The sequence below is a fragment of the Mustela erminea genome, chromosome 12, assembly GCF_009829155.1.
Source record: "Mustela erminea isolate mMusErm1 chromosome 12, mMusErm1.Pri, whole genome shotgun sequence".
Classification (NCBI taxonomy): domain Eukaryota; kingdom Metazoa; phylum Chordata; class Mammalia; order Carnivora; family Mustelidae; genus Mustela; species Mustela erminea.
This window is the reverse complement of record NC_045625.1, coordinates 90531704-90548403: the sequence shown is the minus strand read 5'-3', so window position 1 is coordinate 90548403 and position 16700 is coordinate 90531704. Positions and strand designations below refer to the sequence as shown.

General features: G+C 50.0%; 1 protein-coding gene across 2 annotated transcripts in view; it reads left to right on the top strand.

The window, feature by feature from the left end:
* Positions 1–16700, top strand: part of LOC116571044 (F-box/WD repeat-containing protein 12-like) — a 33224-nt gene that overhangs the window by 11997 nt on the left and 4527 nt on the right. For both annotated transcript variants that reach the window (XM_032308740.1, XM_032308741.1), the window contains exons 5-7: positions 1456–1665; positions 15398–15556; positions 16041–16251. In XM_032308740.1, the coding sequence (XP_032164631.1) occupies positions 1456–1665; positions 15398–15556; positions 16041–16251 (580 nt within the window). The remainder of the gene's footprint in view (positions 1–1455; positions 1666–15397; positions 15557–16040; positions 16252–16700) is intronic.

The window sequence follows — 16700 nt, the reverse complement described above, 5'->3', positions numbered from 1 at the left end:
TGTCCCCAAACGAGTAGCCGTAGGGTCAGCAGTCGTGTAGTCGTGTAAGTGCTTCTCACACCGAGCTGTGAGGCAAACTGACACGCGGCTTTCCCTACAGTTAGTATTTCTTTCTTTTTAAAGATTTACGTATTCATTTTAGAGAGCGCACGCGAGCGGGAGGAGCAGAGTGAGGGGTCTCAGGCAGACTCCCCGTTGAGCGTGGGGTCTGTCGTGGGGCTCGATCCCACGGCCCGTGAGACCCCACCGGAACTGAAACCAGGAGCAGACACGACCGGCCGCACCACTCAGCAGCAGACACGACCGGCCACACCACTCAGCCTTAGTAAATCCTCCTTTTCAAAAATGCTCTTCGTTTCCACACAGCACAGTCCATAAGACCATGCTTTTGACTGGTCATGTTGGTGTCTGGTCTGGCATTCTGTGCCGCTGCTCATCCGCTGTCCCCGGAGGATTCCAGGGTGCGAGTTAGTCTGTTTCGGGCGTCAGAGTCCTGGTGCCGCCGGCAGCCCCCTTCGACCCTGCGGCAGGCGCACTGCCCGGCAGTCGCTGGTCGGCGTGTTTCTGCGCTCGGACCCCAACCCCCGCTTCCACCCTGACCCCGGGAGGGAGTCTCACGCCTCTTTCACGAACACTGGTGAACATGCTGTGCTCCCTGAGGCTCCTTGCTGTCCCCGTGTCACGTGGCTGCTCGAGCAACAGAAATGAGCCGAGAAAGGAACTCATAGAGGAATCCCGAGTGCTGTAGTTGGAGAAAAGAGATAAAGATCATGGTAAAATGAACATGTGATAGAAAAAGCATCATAATGACCCAGAATGGGGGTGGAAGCCCGGGGGCAGCTGTGGGAGGCCAGGAACAGAGCGTCGCAGATGGTTCCGTGGTGTCCTGCCTCCAGGTGCCCGGGACAAGGGCACCGGCTCTCTCCCACGCGTTCCAGTTCTTACAGTGCTGGGAAGGACCATGGCCTCGCCCGCCTCGGGCCTTGGCCGGGGCACCTCGCAGGAAGAGGAGTATTTTAAGCTGACGACACAGGCCTGCTGTGTGACCCGTTCTCACCCGCGAGCCGGAGTCAGCTAATCCGTAGAACGGGGCTGCCGGGGGCCGGGGGAGACGGTCCGCGTGCAAGTCCTCTGGGTCAGCCGAGTGGCCAGGCCCCAGCTGCCGGCCCGGCCCGGCTTAGCAGAGCTGGGGGTGACCACTGTGTGCGCGCCAGCCCCCATCCCCCGTCCTGGTGGTGCCACTCGGCACGCGGGAATTTCCATACACCCCCAGTTCAGCCACTGCTGTGCCCCGAAGCACCACGTCCGTGTCGGGCTCGCACCGCGCTGTGGCTCCTGTGAGCGTGGGGACCGAGCTGTCCGCCTGTGCGTCCCCGGGTGCCCCGGGCGAGGTTCCTGCGTTTGTGAAACGAATGGCCTCCGTGTACGTTATTTTTCCCTGTTGTCGTTGCCCAGGGCGCAGAGATCTGGTCCAGCCCCGTGCAGCCTGCCGCTCTGGTGAGTTTGGTGACCTTCCCCCGGCTGCAGCTGGTTGTCACCGCGGACAAGCTGGGCCTGGCCAAGGTGTGGGAGGCGGAGAACGGCCGGGAGTCGGCCTCCTTCCCCCTGCCTGCGCGCTCGGCCGCCTTGCAGGCCTGCGACCGTCCGGACGGCCCCTTCCTGCTGGTGAGTCTCTGGCTCTTGGGAGCCTCCGCAGGTCCTCGCTGTCTCCCAGGGTCATGGACAGTCTGGGGCCGTGACCGCTGTGGCGGGTGGCTCCTGGAGCTGGGCGCTCGATACGGCAGAACCAGCCATCGTTCTGCTGCTTGGTCCCCCGTCCTCTCGTCCGGCTGAGCCGCCCGCAGCAGCCTGTCTCCCCAGCCCTGTCTCTGCCTCTCCCGAGCCGTCGCCGAGACCCAGCCGTGGCCGCCTGTGGGCCCCGCGCCTGCTCTCCTGTCCCCGCGGGCGGGCTCTCTTCCCTCTGCAGTCCTTCTTTCGTCTGTGCTCTGACCTTCCTTCCCTTGTTTCAAGTCCCAGCTAAGGCCCAACTCAGGAGAAACTGAGGCATGTTTGACAAACGTGAGCACTTCCCCAGGACGCCAGAAGCCTGTGTTACCAGAATGTCCATTTAGAAGTGACTCCTGGGCTTTGGGAGGGTTTGGCCGGGAGAAACAAGGAAAGTGGGCAGTGGCTGTGAGCTGGAGGCGGTGTCCCCACCTCCCGGAAGGAGGCCCTGGGAAGGCCGGGCAGGCTGGCCTCCCGTCCCGGGGCTCAAGAGGAGCAGATGTCCGGGAGCAGCTTCATATGTGCGCAGAACTGGCTGGAAGAACCAAGCTTAGCACAAAATAAGTAGCACTTGATGAACAAGATTTCGCATAAACCGTTTGGTATCTGTTGAAGAAGATTTCAGAGTGAGGGTAACTGGGATCCCCAGACCCAGCCGAGAGTCTGTTGTGTAGACCAAGAGCCTGCCGGGGTTCCCTATGGGAGTGGCGGGCCGCGGGGCTGCCGGTTACTTGTCTGCCGGGACAGCCGGTCAGGGCGGGATGCGGACATCCGCCGGGTGATGTCAGGGGAGCCAGAACGAGCGTCTAGACCGGGGTTCAGGAGATCCGGTGGCAGTCAGAACGGAGCCGCCAGTAGTGGGGTGGCCTGGCCCCGGAGATGGTTGCCCTACAGCAGCTGAGAGGCCGAAGCCCTCTGATGGCCCAGGGACCCGGGGATCAAAGGGCCATGAGGGCGGAGCATCGGGTTCCTGCAGGCAGGGCCCTGCTCCCCCTGTCTGTGGCCCGGCGCCCTGGCTGCCTGGGAGGAGTGAGGGAGACTCCTTCCTGGGGAGGGATGACGTCACCCGAGGCCGCCTGTTATTTCTGTTTTGAAATGCGGTTTTCAGCACACATTTGGCGCTGACTAGTTACGTGAGAGATGAGAGCGGACGAGCTCGAGCGGCGGGTGAGCTACAGACGCTGGGGTCCTCACCCGCCAGCACCCTGTGCTTGCTGTGTTTGGGGAGGTGGGTTTCAGCAGAGCTCAAAGCCCTGAACACTGACATCACAGATTCAGAGAGGAACCAAGTAGAGATTCCAGAATAGAAACTCTGAGTACGGAGGTGCTTGTACTCTGTGGCTGGGTTTCACAGCAGGACGGACAGTGGAATCACCCCGGGATCGGGGGCAGACGGGAGCTTGTGGGCCTCAGGCAGCGTCCCATTTCTTAACTTGGGTGGCAGCGGGAATATTTGCTTTGTAGTGATGCATCGAGTTGTGTTTGGTTTCGTGCGCTTTTCTGTATCAGTTGTTTTCTGCATCAGTGAAAAAGTTAAGAGGTTACTTGGAATGAAATGCAGATACTGAGTGAGGTAAATGGAAAAAAGGTAGGAGATGTAGACCAGTCCTTCTCCGGCTTGAATGGCGTGTGAACCACTGGGGATGTTCTTTGTTTATTTTTATTTTTTGAAGATTTTATTTATTTATTTCACAGAGATCACAAGTAGGCAGAGAGGCAGGCAGAGAGAGAGGGAAGCAGGATCCCTGCTGAGCAGAGAGCCCGATGCGGGGCTCGATCCCAGGACCCCGAGATCATGGCCTGAGCCGAAACCCAGTCAGACCCTACACCGACTGAGCCACCCAGGCGCCCTCTGGGGTCTGACGTTTTAAAAGCGTCTTGGGAGTAGCGGTGCGGCGGGTTTGCGCAGGACGCTTGAGTAGCAGACCGCGAAGGACGCACGGAAGGTTCCGGCGCTGTCCGGAGCCGCGGAGGGAGCGGCCGGTCCCTCGTGGAGGTCGTGCTCGCGCGCAGACCGCGGACGTGATCCGCGGAATCCGGAAGCCCCCAGTGGGAGAGAAGAAACGAAGTCTGCCGGCGGGGCCGACCCAGGGCTCCGAGCCCCCCGAGCCCCCCGAGGAGCCAGGAAGCCCACCGGGAGCCGCCCGGGCACTGCGCTCCCTGCGGGTCCGGCCCCTGCCGCGGCCGTGGAGCGCGGGCGGCGCCGAAGACCATCTTGAAATAACTGCTCGCAGGGAGCCCGTGCCCGGCCCGGGAGTGGAGGGCAGCGGAGGCGTCTCGGGCCGCCCGAGAAGCCGCCACAGCCCCGGCGAGAGCGCGTGCGACCCGGAGCAGCAGGGGACGAGCGGCGCCGGCTGCGCGACCGCGGGCACCGCGTCCTGGGGCTCCTCCACGGTCCCGGGGCTCCTCCACGGTCCTGGGGCTCCTCCACGGCGGGCGGGCAGGAGCGCGGCGCTAGCGTTTGCGCGAGGGGCAGGTTAGGAGCAGCTGAGCGGCCCAGGATCCTCGGGTTGCCTGGAAGCCTTCGTGTACCAGTGGGCAGCGACCTCTGCCCGGCAGGGCTGCGTGCGGGGCCTCGCGGCGGCCCGGAGGAGCGAAGGACCGTCGGGCCTCCGAGTCCTAAGAGCAGGAGGGGCGGCATCAACGGGGACCCCAGTGTGGCTCGATTATCAGCAGTGAGGAAGCTCCGTGATCTCCCAGAGGGGCTGCAGAGGCCATCTGGCACAGAGCCAGGCATTGGGGACAGAGGCTCCCGGGACGCAGGTCTGAGTGGCCGGAGGCCGCCAGGGGGAGCGAGCGGCCTGCTCCTCTGTGGTCGGGGTGGGGCGCAGGCAGGGCTCCCGCGTGGGCCCGGCTTCTGTGGTTTGAGTTCTCCACGGTGGCTTTTACCCGCTTGCCCATATGTGCAACAGAGGTGGGATGGGCCGGACGAAAAGCCACCTGTCACCAAACATCCAAGACAGTCAGACTCCAGTAAGTTTCCCTTCTGGTGACTTTTCTGTAATTCTGTCTTCGGGCTGATGGCTGAAATGAGCGCGTTTTATACCCTTGAGCCCGGACTTGCATAAGCCAGCCGTTCGCATGGTGCTCTGGGGGCGCATGCTAGGGCTGGTGCCCGAGGGGAGGTTCTCCTGTGCGGCTCGTTTGGGAGCTCAGCGTTGTGTGTTCGAGAAGCAAAGTGAGTGCCTGGTCACTGTAGGTATTTCTGGGTCTCCGGAGGCTTTGGGAGTGTCAGATATATGCAGAGACATGTACGATTGCCGCTGATGTCTTGGGGTGTCCGGGAGGCAAGAATTCTGAGGTCGTCACCGGGAGGGCGAATTGAGGATGAACAGCTTTGTTTCGGCCACGTGGTGGCCGTCACGGCAACGGCCGGAGAGCGTGCACGTGCGTCTGCGGTGGGTCGGGGGCTGCCAGGGCCAAGGTGACTGCCTGAGCTGCGGCTGTCTGTGCTGACCGTGGGGTCCGCCCTGTCTCAGGGATATTCCAGTTGGCGGAGGGGGCACGGCAGTGGGCTCTGTCATGTGTGGTGGGAACTCCCTTTCTCGTTCACTCAGAGGGTGCCCTTTTCCAGGGTCCTTGCACGTGGCAAGGGCCTGAGGACAACAGGAAGCTCCTTCCTCCTGCAGAGGGAAAGCCCAGCATGGCCCAAACCTGCCTGGACTCTGGAGATGCCAGTTTGCTCTCAGCAAGGAGGCTTCGGGGGCGGGGCAGAGGCCTCATGCCTACCGGGGAAGTGGGGGGCTCAGGGCTTCTGATGGTAATGGGGTGTTAGGTGACCTGAGATGGCAGGCTTTGGCCAGAAGCGCTCGTCTTCTTGGGGTTGCCCTGTAAGGGGATGGAGCAAGATCAGCCCCTACCAAGATTGGGCTCAACTTTGGAGATGGCGGACTCTGTCTGGGCACCAGTGGGGTATGGAATCCGATATCCCCTTCACGTCTACCCAGAGCCTCAGCACATGACCTTGCTTGGAAATGGTATCCGGTTAAGGATCTCAGGTAAAGTCATCCTGGGTTTAGGCTGGGTCTTCTGTCCAATGAGTAGTGCCCTTGTAAGGAGAGGAGAGAATACAGATACACAGAGAAGGCCGTGTGCACACGGGGGCAGACAAGTCAAGAAAAGCTCTAGAGCCTTCAGATTGAGAGGGCCCTGCTGGCACCTGATTTTGGTTCTAGCCTCTAAAATTGTGAGAGAAATGTCTGGTTTTTTAAGCCACTCGGTTTGTTCCTGCAGCAGTAAGAAGTTAGTGTAAGACCCTGAGACAGAATACTTGGGGCCTCTGGCTGGCTCAGGTAGTGTGGGCAAACTGCAGGCTGGCTCAGCGGGTAGAGTGTGCAGCTCTTAATCTCAGGGTTGTAGGTTCGAGCCCCACATTGGGTGTAGCGATTACTTACAAATAAAATCTTAAAAAAAACAAAAGAGAAAAACTCAGAACCGCTTAGGAAAGTTTGGAATGAAAAAGAGGGAAAATGACGCACTGCAGAGGCTAAGGAAAGCCGGCCGGTAAGCTGTTGGCCTTAGAGCACAAGACTCCAAGATAAAACTCGTCACTGGATATTAGAAGGAGCTTTGTAAAAATAATTAGATTAGCCTCCCAGGAAGATAGAGCAAGGCTAAAATTGGCCTCAACACATATAGGACAAAATTTGTGGAATTTCAAGAAATGGCCACATCTACAGGCGTTGTGAGGAGTTTGTTACACAGCTGAAGGGAAGTGATGTGTGTGGACCCACTGAAAGCGTTGAAGGCGGCGAGTTTTCTCAGGCTGGACACACAGGTCAGGGACTGGAGGCCTGGGGGGCGCTCACGTGAACCCCCCACTGACTGCTGTGTTGTGTGGGGCTGGGAACGGGGAACGCCCCGGCACCCGCCCCCGGGGAAGCCTCAGTTTCACCCGCAGCCACAGGGGCCCGGGCTGCCAGCAGCTCCGCTGGGCCCGGGTGAAAACCTGGCGCCTCGGCTCCCCGTGACTTCTCTGACGCACGGATTATGTAGATGATTTAAAGTTAAATTACATGTGTGTGCAAGGTCAGGATCAAGGTTCATTTTTATTTACAAATGGGCTTCCAGAATTTGTAGGAAAGGCCGTCCTTTCTTCACTGAACTACATCACACCTTTGTCAGAATACCAGCATCGTGGGGGTCCAGGGCTGCTGGAAGGACAGTCACAGGCTCTCGTCGGCTGTAGACTTGTAAGTCAAGACCTCCAGCATTTTCTTATTTCAGAAATAGATGATTTCTGTAAAAATTTTCAAGTCAGCTTGTCAATTTAAAAAAAATTTTTTTTTATTATGTCAGTGAGCCCACATAGAGCTCGTCCCTGATTTCTGAGGTGGGGTCCAGCAGTTCGTTAGCTGCCTGTGACGCCCAGTGCTCCTCACCACGCGCCTGTCAGTGTCTTTAAAACTATCTGCTGGGGTTTTGATGACCTTGAATCTATAGGTTGATTGGGGACAACTGACATCTGTGTGGTCTCCTAAGCCACAAACATGGCATATATGTCACCGTTGAGATGGGCCCTCACTTTGGTCTTTCAACAGAGTTTTGTAGTTTTTAAGTGAACAGGGCTTGCATAGATTTTGTTAAAATTATTCATTGTGTATTATATTATTTTAAATATCATTGTTTTAAAATTTAATTTCTGATTTTTCATTGCTAGTCTGTAGCATATATAGGAATATGTAAATAATACATAAATGTGTAGTTCTGTATTTATAAGGAAGTTGCTATATCTACTGTACATAGCACACATGGAAGTTACTTCTGTATAAATATACATAAGAATACATTTTGAATTTTGTATATTTACCTCCTGTCTAGCAGCCTTGCTGAATTCACTAATTTTATTTATTTATTTTTAAAAATATTTTATTTATTTATTTGACAGAGATCACAAGTAGGCAGAGAGGCAGGCAGAGAGAGAGGAGGAAGCAGGCTCCCCACAGAGCAGAGAGCCTGATGTAGGGCTCGATCCCAGGACCCTGGGATCATGACCTGAGCCGAAGGCAGCGGCTTAACCCACTGAGCCACCCACTTACTAATTTTAATAGGTGTTGTTTTTTGTTGGTTTTTTGGGGGTAGAAAATTTTCATAGGTAGATAAAGATTTCTTAGGACACAAAAAACAGGAACTGTACAAGTAAGAAATAGATCTGTTGGATATCATCAAATTCAGAAATTTTGCAGTTTTTTTTTTTTAAAGATTTTATTTATTTATTTGACAGAGATCACAAGTAGGCAGAGAGGCAGGCAGAGAGAGAGGGGAAGTAGGCTCCCTACTGAGCAGAGAATCCGATGCGGAGCTCGATCCCAGGACCCTGAGATCATGACCTGAGATCATGACCAGGACCCTGAGATCATGACCTGAGGGTTAAAGGCAGAGGCTTTAACCCACTGAGCCACCCAGGCACCCTCAGAAATTTTGCACTCTGAAAGCATTGTTTAGCAAAAGAAAAAGCAAACCTTGGGCTCAAAGAAAATATTTGTAATAATGCAACCTTGCTTCAGGACTTTGTCCAGGATATATATTATCACTCAGTAGGCGAGCCCGACCTTTGAATTAGGCAGAAGATCGGAACGCTTCACGGAAGAACACGAACGGGCAGCCGTTGGCACACAGAGAAGCCGCACACCAGCGGCCATCCGTGAAATGCAGTTTAGAAGCGCAGTGCAATCGGGCACCAGATTGATCTGAAGAGCTGAAATTAAACACGTTTACAAAGATGTGACACGATACTTCAGAGATTGTTTGGCAGTTACTTTAATATTAAAAAACGCTTACCTCTTAACTAACAGTTCCTCTTTTAGCTGTTTACTAATGAGATACGAAAATTTTCACACAAAAAGACTGTACACAAATGCTTGTAGGAGCTTTGGTAATAGCCAAATGGGATACAACCCGAGTGCCTGTCACAGGTGGGCTTACAGAAACGGGGCACCCTCACAGCGGCCGCTCCTCAGCACCGAAGAGGAACAAGGCTGTGTATCAGCGCATCGGGGTGCATGAACCTCGGAAACGCGCAGCGCAGAAGCAGACACAGCCGAGTCTGTCTGTATCGTAGGAGTCTGTTGCGGGGAGACTCCGGTCCCGACAGAATGTCTGCCCTGTCAGCAGCCCACGGGTCCTTAGGGATGGAGGGGACTGTTAAGGGACACAGCAATTTTGGAGATGATGGAGATATTCTAGAACCGGTTTATGGTTGTGGTATCTAGTAGTCTGGCTTCCCTTACTCTTACTTTTTCAAGTTTCCTTAGCTACTTTCCTGTTTATTTTTCCATATGAACTTTGGAATAAAATTTTGTCTCCTGGAAAGAAAATGGCATTTTCTTTTTTTCTTTCTTTCTTTCTTTCTCTCTTTTTTTTTTTTTAAGATTTTATTTATTTATTTGACAGAGAGAGATCACAAGTAGGCAGAGGCAGGCAGAGAGAGAAGAGAAAGCAGGATCCCCGCTGAGCAGAGAGCCTGATGCGGGGCTCAATCCCAGGACCCTGGGATCATGACCTGAGCCGAAGGCAGAGGCTTTAGCTCACTGAGCCACCCAGGTGCCCCGAAAATGGTACTTTCATTGACATTGAATGCATAGAGAAATACTAACATGGCGAAAACGGACATCTTTATGATTCGAGTCAGTCTGTCCAGCAATAAATGATGTATTTCCATTGGTTCAGGTTTGCTTTTTTATGTCTTTCAGAAGTGACTTACATTTTTCCTCAGATAAATTTTGCACATTTCTTGTTAACCATATCCCAAAGCATTTTATCATTAGTTGCTATTGCATTTATACGGGAAAGTATTTTCTGTTCCCTTGTTTTCTGACTGGGTAGTGTGTGTTTAATGAAAGCTGTGGTTGTGTTTTATACTCTGTCATCTTACTGAATTCTATCTGCCTATATTTGATTTTCTCAATTTTCTTAGGTAAACACTTCATCTGTAGGTCGAGATAGTTTTTCAAGCCTTAGACATCCAGTTGCTTTTTCTCTGGCTTCTCGGCCAGGACTTCAGCACAATACTAATTAGTTAGTGGTGGGCATTGGTGGCCATTTCTCCTCGTAGCTGTCCGGGTGGGATGACTTGCAACTTCACTGTGGGGCTGGGCTGCTGCCGTCCGGAATGATGTTCATGCAAGAGCCATCAATGGCCGTTTGAGTATTTTCGAAAATCATGCTAGGATATAGAATTTTGTGAAAGGCCTTTTCAGTATGCAGATATAATTACAGAATTTTTGTCCTTCGGTTTGTTATGGTGATTTATTGGATTTTTAAAATACAAATTATCTATACATTTCTTTTTAATGTGCTGATGCATTCTAAATGCTGACATTTTACCAGGATTTGGCTCTGTCAATGGGAGATTGGTCTGTAGTTTTTTTGATCTTCCTTTATCAGGTTTACATATAAATGCTGTACTTCATTCAAGGAATGTGAACATTTTTCTGCTTTTTCAGTGCCCTGGAACAATTTGGGATTATCTGGTTTTCTAGTTTGGTAGAATTTATTTTTTTATTTTTTAATTTTTTATTTATTTTATTTTTTTTTTAAAGATTTTATTTATTTATTTGACAGAGAGAAATCACAAGTACACGGAGAGGCAGGCAGAGTGAGAGAGAAGGAAGCAGGCTCCCCGCTGAGCAGAGAGCCCGATGCGGGACTCGATCCCAGGACCCTGAGATCATGACCTGAGCCGAAGGCAGCGGCTTAACCCACTGAGCCACCCAGGCGCCCGGTAGAATTTATTTTTGATGTTATTAGGTGCTGGGTGCTTTTTTTTTGTGGGGGGAGTTTTGAAAACGTTTTTCTCAGTGTTTTCTGTGGAAATTGGTCAGCTCAAGCTTTTCTTTGTCTGCTAGAATCAATTTTAATACTGTGTTTTTCTAGGAAACTACCCACTGTACCTAGGCTTTCAATTTTCTATGCATATAGTTGTCTGAAATACTCTTTTGAGGTTTTTTCTTTAAATTTTCTCTGAACATTTGTTTCTGCTGTCATTTTTAAAGATTTTTTATTTAAATTCAATTAACATATATAATGTATTCATTTCAGAGGTAGAATGTAGTGATTCATCGGTTGCGTAGACCAGCGCTCGTTACATTAAGCATCGTCCTTCATGCCCGGTTACCCCCCCCTCCCCTCCAGCAACCCACAGTTTGTTTCCTAGAGTTCAGAGTCTTATGATTTGTCTCCCTCTCTGTTTTTATCTTACTTTATTTTTCTTTCCCTTCCCCTATGTTCATCTGTTTTGTCTCTTAAATTCCACATACGGTGAAATCCTACGGTATTTGCCTTTCTCTGGCTGACTTCCTTCGCTCAGCGTAATACTCTCTCGTTCCATCCCTGCCATTGCAGATGGCAAGATTTCCTTCTTTTCGATGGCCAGGTAACCATCCATTGTGTATAAATACCACATCTTCTCTGCCTTGTCATTTCTTTTTGTGTATATGTGCTTTCTCCCACTTTTTTCGTGATTATATTAGCTAGTGCCATGTCTGTTTTATTTAATATTTCTATTGATTTCCAGTATTGTTTCATTGTGATCAGAGAATGTTGTATTACTTTATGATACAGAATTTACTGAGGTTTCTCTGTGACTGTATATTCAGTTTTTGTGAACATTTGTATGTGCTTGCCAGAAAGGTGTAGTCTCCATTATTGGGCTATAAAGAGCCAGATATAGTCATTATTAATATTATTGTTAGAGCACAAGCAGGGGGAGGAGCAGAGAGAGAGGGAGGGGGAAAGAATCTCAGGCCGACTCCGCACTGAGTGTGGAGCCTGACGTGGGGCTCGATCTCACAACCCCAAGATCATAACTTGAGCCAAAACCAAGATTCCAGCTCTCAACCGACTGAGCCAGCCAGGTGCTCCAATTATATTGTTAGGTCTTATATTTATTTACTTTTTGTCTCCTTGGCCTTAGACTGAGAGCATTATTGTTTATTTTTGTATAATAATATGCTTAATTCATAAATATTTAAATATTATTGTGTTTCACTTTGTTTCTTTCTTTGCTTCGTGAAGGTGATTGGGGTGTTTCTTTAAGTATCAGGTTTTATTTTTCATTATGAATTACAGCCTTTAGTGTTGTTAGCCTTGGGGAAAAAAAACTGCCAGTTATTTACTAGCAAAAATGGGTTTATGTGGGAATAGAGAATTTAATTCAGGACAAAATTAGCTGAGGCAAAACTATAGGAAAGTCCAACAGTCAAAGAAGAGAAAGGTTCTTTTAGAGAGGAAAGGGGGTGTAGGGAGGGGCTGTTGTAAACTAAAAGATCATTGGAGTGGACTGGGTGCTAGAAGTATAGTGGCCTCTCATTGGTTGGGCTTTTGCTGGGAGGGAAGAAGCCTTCCTCCCCCTGCTGGGATATTAAGTAGCAGCCTCCAGGAGGTCCCTCTCTTCCAGTTAGGTCTGGTTGACAACCAGTGCTGGGTGTGAGTGCTCCTCCTGCCAGCCTCTGAACTCCATTCTAGACAAGGTTTCCTTTTATTAATTTTCACAGGGATAGAAGTGTCTGTTGCTGGATTTCCTGCTTTGGGCCCGAGTCCTCGCTTTCCAAGGATTTGTGTGTGCCACACCTTGACGGTTTTGTCATGGTTAACTTTTTTGTTTTGAATGAACTTTCTTGAATATACAGTCATGTTTTCTTTTGTTCATCAGTGTGATCATTTTTTTTTACTGGTGAAGTGAGTTAAGCCATGTACATTGAACAAGGTATGTGCCTGATCTCAAGTTTTATGTCACGTTTATGGTGTGACATGGCACATTCCTGGGCTCCTTTCTCCCAAGTATATTTTCCCTTTTTTATGTGTGTGTTTTTGGGTAAAGTTACTATCTTTTGTTATTTAGGAAGGTTTTTATTTTTGTTGGGGTGGTTTCCTTTTGTCTTAATACTTTCTGTCTCCATTTTCCCTTTTCAGGCCTATGGACTATTTTATTTCTTGGCTTTATATGATATTCCTTTCCTCCCATGGTGCTCAGTGAATTTATTCTACTTTGAACCTTTTCTCTTCTCCCGCGTTTGAAGATCCACTGTTTCCTCCTTTCTGAGAATATGCAACATTTACACACCGTTCTTCCTTTTTTTTTTTTTTTTTAAATTATTTGACCCACAGTGTAATGTACTGGTGTAACAGTGTTACACCAGTTCTGGTGACATTTTCCTGGTGTCTTGTGGTCTGGTGGGGCCCATCTTCTAGGAGATCCCCTAGGAAGTCACTCGGATGCATCCTTGCAGGTCCAATGCTGTTTTCTGTAGCTTGGGGTCTTGAGAAATGGCTTGGTTGGGCCCTAAATCCCTGGCTCATGTTTGTCTTGAATTTTGTGAATATACTGTTTCACTGTGTTTCTGTTGAAAAGTCTACTCCCACTTTGACTTACTTTCCTTGTTACACACTTGGACTTGTTAATCAAAGGCTTGAATGATTTTTGAAATACATAAAGTCTAGTAGTTTTGCTCTGAGGGGTCTCTGGTGGCTATCCTGGATTGACTTTTTTCCCAGGAACATCTGTACCTTTTTGATAGATGGATTCAGGTTTTCTTTTGTTTTCAGGAAGTTTCATTGCATGTGAGTTGTAAGTATTAGTCTGTTAATTGCTTTTTCTCTGCAGGAGCTTCAGTTGTACGTTTACTAGATCTTCGTTGTCCGTCCTCTTGGACACCTATTCTCGCATTTGTGTTATTAGCTCTTTACTCCATCTTTGTTCTCCTACTTGTTTTCCTTCTTTTTGGTGTCTTTATTGGCCCAGTAGAATATACTCTCTTAAGCATATTGCTTGTCTTTCTTAAGATAACTTTTTCTTCAATATCTTTCCTGAATTAATTTAGCTCTTACTTCACATCTTGGCTTTTTGTCCATTTCTGTTTGAGTGTTGAATTTCTGATTTGGGGTATTCCTTTATGTCTGCATGTGCTTATTTTATGATATTTGATTCATGTTGGGGTGTAGCTACCAGTCTTTGATTGTTGGTTGTTGTTTGGGGAATGGTTTATCAGCTAAAATGTTTTCTTTCTCTCTTTCTTTCTTTCACTTTTTCCTAAAGACTTTGTTTGAATGTTACCTGCCATTTTCTGAGCATTGGAAATTGAATAGAATAAAAAGTCCAGAGAGTGTTCCTGTGTAAGTGCCTGTGTAAAGATGTCCTTTTATTTAAAAAAAATTTTTTTTCTTTTGGTGCCAGAACCTGGGAACAAACCATAAACATGTCCTTTTAAAATAGTAGGTGGAGGATGAGCTATTTGAGAAATGGAACATATGGACAGGAAGGAAACAGGTTAATCCCATATCACTCTGTTGTAGAAATATATTTAATTAAAAACTAATGCAAAAGACGTAGTATAAAATTCTCTCAGGAATATATAAACAGTTTTTGAATCAAGGAAAATTACATTGGTTTGATTTACCTAAAAATCCAAAACATCTGAACAGAATATTTTAACGTTAAGATACATGAAAATTGGGACACCTGGGTGGCTCAGTTTGTTGGGCGGCTGCTTTCGGCTCGGGTCGTGTTCCTGGGGTCCTGGGATGGAGTCCCACATCCGGCTCCTGGCTCAGCGGAGAGCTTGCTTCTCCCTCCCACTCTGCTTGCTGCTCTCCCTACTTTGTAATCTCCTTCTCTGTTAAATGAATAAATGAAAAACCTTAAAAAAAATTCTTTAAACAAAAATACACGAAAATTATAAGAAAACACTGAATTTTCTTCTTCTTCTTCTTCTTCTTCTTTTTTTTAAAGATTCTACTCATCTATTTGACAGACAGAGATCACAAGCAGGCAGAGAGGCAGGTAGAGAGGGGGAAGCAGGCTCCCCGCTGAGCAGAGACACCCCCCGCAAAACGTGGGGCTCGATCCCAGGACCCTGAGATCATGACTTGAGCCGAAGGCAGAGGCTTTAACCCACTGAGCCACCCAGGGGCCCCAAATCTTTAACAAAAGCACTGATATCAGATGATATGAAGCATAGAATCTAGTTGACAAAAAAGATATGAGTAGTCAGTTCACAGAAAACAGCACAAATGGCCAGTAATATGCAATGACTGACCCGTAATCAAGAAAGTGACAGGATGAGGATTTTCATTTGCGAAGACTGGCATTACAAGTTGTCAGATATGGGTATTTTTGTACGTGGTTGGTATATACAGGTATTTTATATACGTGGCAAGTAAGATTGGCGCTTTTTTGAAAAGCTTGTTTTTTCCCTGTTAGTTTCTCAGCGTGACCCTCTTTGACCTGACCGGGCCAGCTCCGGGTCTCTGGGAGGAAGTACTGGAACTGTGGTCCGGAGCGTCGGTGTGGGAGCACTTAGTGCGCAGCAGTGAGACTTGCGAACAACTTGAACTTCCTTAAGAGCGAGAGGAAGTAAAAAGTGGTGGAAAATGGCTCCTTGGAAATATTTCCAAGGAGCGTTAGAAGCTGTAGACAAAAGGCCGTTTGTGGCTACTTCAGCGTAGCTGGTCGAAGGAGCCCTGAGGTCGGGCCCCGGCTGCTGGGAGGAGCGAGGAGAGGGTTTGCTCCGAAGACTTCTGCACGACCGGAGCGCGTCTGTTTCTGGCGCGCAAGTGCCATCACCGCAGCATTGTCAGGCGCTGGCCCCCTGCCCTTGGGGGAGGCTGGGTGCTGACCACGGCCTTTGCTGTGCAGGTGGCCTCTGCTGAGGGCATGCTGTATGCGCTGACTGTGCCCCACCTGCGGCTGCTCTCCAGGACTGCGGTGTTTCCAGGCAGCCCCACCAGCCTCCTCTGCTCTCCTGACTGCCAGTGGGTGTTCGCTTCGACCCAGGACTCAGACCTGGGCCCAAAGGTCAGTGGGGAGCTGCGCCCTCTCCTCCGGGGTCCTGGCTTTGTGCATATAAGGTGGTGGGTTCTGTGCCCATGTTTGTGGACCAGTAATGGACCAAGGCTGCCAGCAGCACCTGCAGACAGGATGGTCCGGGGACAGAGGAATCATCAGGAGCAGACTTCGAGTCGGGAGGACAGGAATCCAGAGCAAGACATTGGAGACAAAAGCACACCAGTGACGTACACTGCTCAGAACTCCAAGAGCCCTTAAAAAAACACCACAGAGCCATTGATTCAGGTGTCCTGTCAGAGTACTGACACAGCTGTCCTGACCCGGTACTGGTGTGCAGGCTGTTTGCAGCGGGGCCTGACTGAGCAGTCTGGAGAGCAAGGCACACAAGGGACATGGGTGACCCTGTAAAGACAAAGTGATGTCACCGGTTGTGGGTCTGCGGCCCTCCTGGGTGCTTCTCCGTGGCATGGACCATGTGTTGGTGTTTCCTCAGGTGTTCTACACTCGCTCCCTGCTCGCTCCGGTGGAAGAGGAGCCTCCCGTCTCTACCACTCTGCCCATCTGGCAGATTTCCAGAGCCTGCTGGGCCCCTGACGAGATGGCCAGGCTGATGGTGATGCACAGAAACCATGACAGCGGGCAGCTGGCCATCACCACCTATGAACTGGAGGCCAAACAGTCCCAGGAGGGAGTGGACATTGTGGGTAAGGGTCCCTGAGCCAGGACCATGCCCTTTGCAAGGTGGTTTCCTTTGGGGCACTTTTCTTCCCTCTCAGTGAATACAGGGGCCCAACAAATGTCCTGTTTGTGCATGTACTGGCCGAGTGGTTGAGCGCGTGCCGGGCCCTCTGGGTGGCCCTGGGATCCAGACACTACCCACTGGCCACTTACAGTCTTGCCTCTCCTCACTGTCTTGTCACAACTGTGGCAAACACAGTCTTTGGTGCTGAGTGTGCACAACTGAGTGTGCCACAACTGTAGCTTCCCCAGGGAGCTCGCAGCCAGCAGGAAAACAAGATCTGTCATCTCTTTTTCTGCCTTCCCTGTCTCCCAAACTCCACTTCAGGGCCACTGGCCTGCCTTGTGGCCCCTAGCATTTTTTCTTTAGTATTACATTAATTTGTTTTCATGTCATCTTTTGACCGTAAACTTT